At 44.0% G+C, this 2555-nt stretch overlaps 1 protein-coding gene across 1 annotated transcript in view; it reads left to right on the forward strand.

The window, feature by feature from the left end:
• The first annotated feature begins 2199 nt into the window (after positions 1–2199).
• LOC123079712 (elicitor-responsive protein 1) overlaps positions 2200–2555 on the forward strand; it is a 2020-nt gene continuing 1664 nt past the window's right edge. Inside the window, exon 1 of the mRNA XM_044502510.1 lies at positions 2200–2547. Coding sequence (XP_044358445.1) covers positions 2481–2547 — 67 coding nt within the window. The 5' untranslated portion in view covers positions 2200–2480. The remainder of the gene's footprint in view (positions 2548–2555) is intronic.

Consider the following 2555-nt stretch of genomic DNA (forward strand, 5'->3'; position numbering starts at 1 on the left):
GCCTGTGTTGTAAGGTATGAAGTTGAGTAAGACTCAAAACCCGACCACGGCAGAAGATAAAGAGAGAATGAAAGTCATTCCCTATGCCTCAACCATAGGTTATATAAAGTATGCCATGTTGTATACCAGACCTATTGTGTACCTTGCCATGAGTTTGGCAAAGGGGTACAATAGTGATCAAGGAGTAGATCACTGGACAGCGGTCAAAATTATTCTTAGAGGACTAAGGAAATATTTCTCGGTTATGGAGGTGATAAAGAGTTCATCGTAAAGAGTTACGTCGATGTAAGCTTTAACACCGATCTGGATGACTCTGAGTCTCAATATGGATACATATTGAAATTGGGAGCAATTATCTAGAGTATCTCCATGCAGAGCATTGTAGACATAGAAATTTGCAAAAAACATACGGATCTGAATGTGGCAGACCCGTTGACTAAACTTCTCTCACAAGCAAAACATGATCACACCTTAGTACTCTTTGTGTGTTAATCACATGGTGATGTGAACTAGATTGTTGACTCTAGTAAACCCTTTGGGTGTTTGTCACATGGCCATGTGAACTATGGGTGTTAATCACATGGTGATGTGAACAATTGGTGTTAAATCACATGGCGATGTGAACTAGATTATTGACTCTAGTGCAAGTGGGCGACTGAAGGAAATATGCCCTAGAGGCAATAATAAAGTTGTTATTTTATATTTCCTTATATCATGATAAATGTTTATTATTCATGCTAGAATTGTATTAACCAGAAACTTGATACATGTTTGGATACATAGACAAAACACCATGTCCCTAGTAAGCCTATACTAGACTAGCTCGTTAATCAAAGATGGTTAAGTTTCCTAACCATAGACATGTGTTGTCATTTGATGAACGGGATCACATCATTAGGAGAATGATGTGATGGACAAGACCCATCCGTTAGCTTAGCATGTTGATCGTTCAGTTTTATTGCTATTGCTTTCTTCATGTCATATACATATTTCTTTGACTATGAGATTATGCAACTCCCGGATACCGGAGGAATACCTTGTGTGCTATCAAACGTCACAACGTAACTGGGTGATTATAAAGATGCTCTACAGGTATCTCCAAAGGTAATGACACCAAAGGATACCACAATATTAAACAAAAAAGAATGGAATTTCGTTTCATGATGAATCTAATGACACCAATTGGATATTATGGATTTTGATATATTTCTCTGCAAATTTGATCATACTTACAGAGGTTTGACTTTTCAAAAAATATAATACCCCTTATATTTTGAAACAGAGTGAGTATTTTTTTTTTAAACCCCAACAACACCAGCAAAGTGCGCCCAACCTTGTAGTAACAGTTGAAACCTACTACATTTTCTTGTTTCTTGGAAGTTCTGATGTGACTTGTATATTTGAATACGCTGTTACCTGTTGCCTTTTATGAAGTTCTTGCTTAAACCAGGTGAAGTAACAGAATTCTTGATGGTACACAGACTTTTTGATCGACATCACTACCTGTTTGAATAGTATTCCACTATTGTTATTCATTTGAATACTAGTAACAAATCGCTCTCAGCCGTGCCATCAACCTTACGTAACGGCAGCATTCAGGCCGAGGTCAGAGGCAAGTAGTACTATAAATCAAGAAGCTAAGAAACGTGACCCTGACCCAGACTCGATAAACCGGCCGGGTCTGTTGCTCACCTCAGCGTCGTACTCTACTAACGTTTCTTCTCCTTTCCGTCTCATCGCGTCGGAACGGTAGAAGCGACCAAAATTTCCAAAACGCGCTGGAGTTTGGCTACGGCAGGCATCCAGATTCCCAGCACATACGCGTCGCTGTCGACCATGATGGTGGCACAAGCCGCGGATGGGAATCCAGAGCGAACCGTCCAATCAGCACGATTAGTTGTTAGTCCTGAACTGGGACTGGGAGGGATGGGATCAAACCATGTTCGTGCTAGCGATGACTAGTCCTACGTACTATACTGGCGAGTGGCCAACTAACATGACTGGCACCTATAGTTAGCGCCGTTTCCTACGGAGGAAAACGTTGGCAATAGCCCAGTTTCCAGGAAGACGTCAATCAAAAGTGTAAGAGCATGGCCGCTGCAGGCAGAAGTACTGGTGCAGGAAAAAGAATGACCAGTTGCATTGGTGGGAAACGGAGATGGCTCCACCTTCTTTCCGTGTGGGTGTGGGAAGTGAAGGAGAGAGGAAGCGTGGGAAGAGCCTTGAACCGGTCCAAACAGGAGCTTTCTCCCGTTGGCGACCGCTCCAGAGCTTTGACCCGCTAGAGCGGCCAGCCAAGGCAGCGAATGCGTACAGATACATAGGCAGGTAGGAGGCGGCAGCGGCAGCGGTATCTTGCTTCCAAACGCGACCTCATCACAGCAAGACCCGGAGGAAACAAGGAGAAGGCAGAGCGGCCTGCCAGAAGGCAAAGGACAGAGGAGGTGCTCGTTCAGGTCTCCAGCTTAGATCCGGAGGCGATGGGCAGGGGCGTGCTGGAGGTGCATCTCGTCGACGCCAAGGGCCTCTTCGGCAGCGATTTCCTAGGTGAGTAC

This window comes from Triticum aestivum, chromosome 3D (assembly GCF_018294505.1).
Source record: "Triticum aestivum cultivar Chinese Spring chromosome 3D, IWGSC CS RefSeq v2.1, whole genome shotgun sequence".
Classification (NCBI taxonomy): Eukaryota; Viridiplantae; Streptophyta; class Magnoliopsida; order Poales; family Poaceae; genus Triticum; species Triticum aestivum.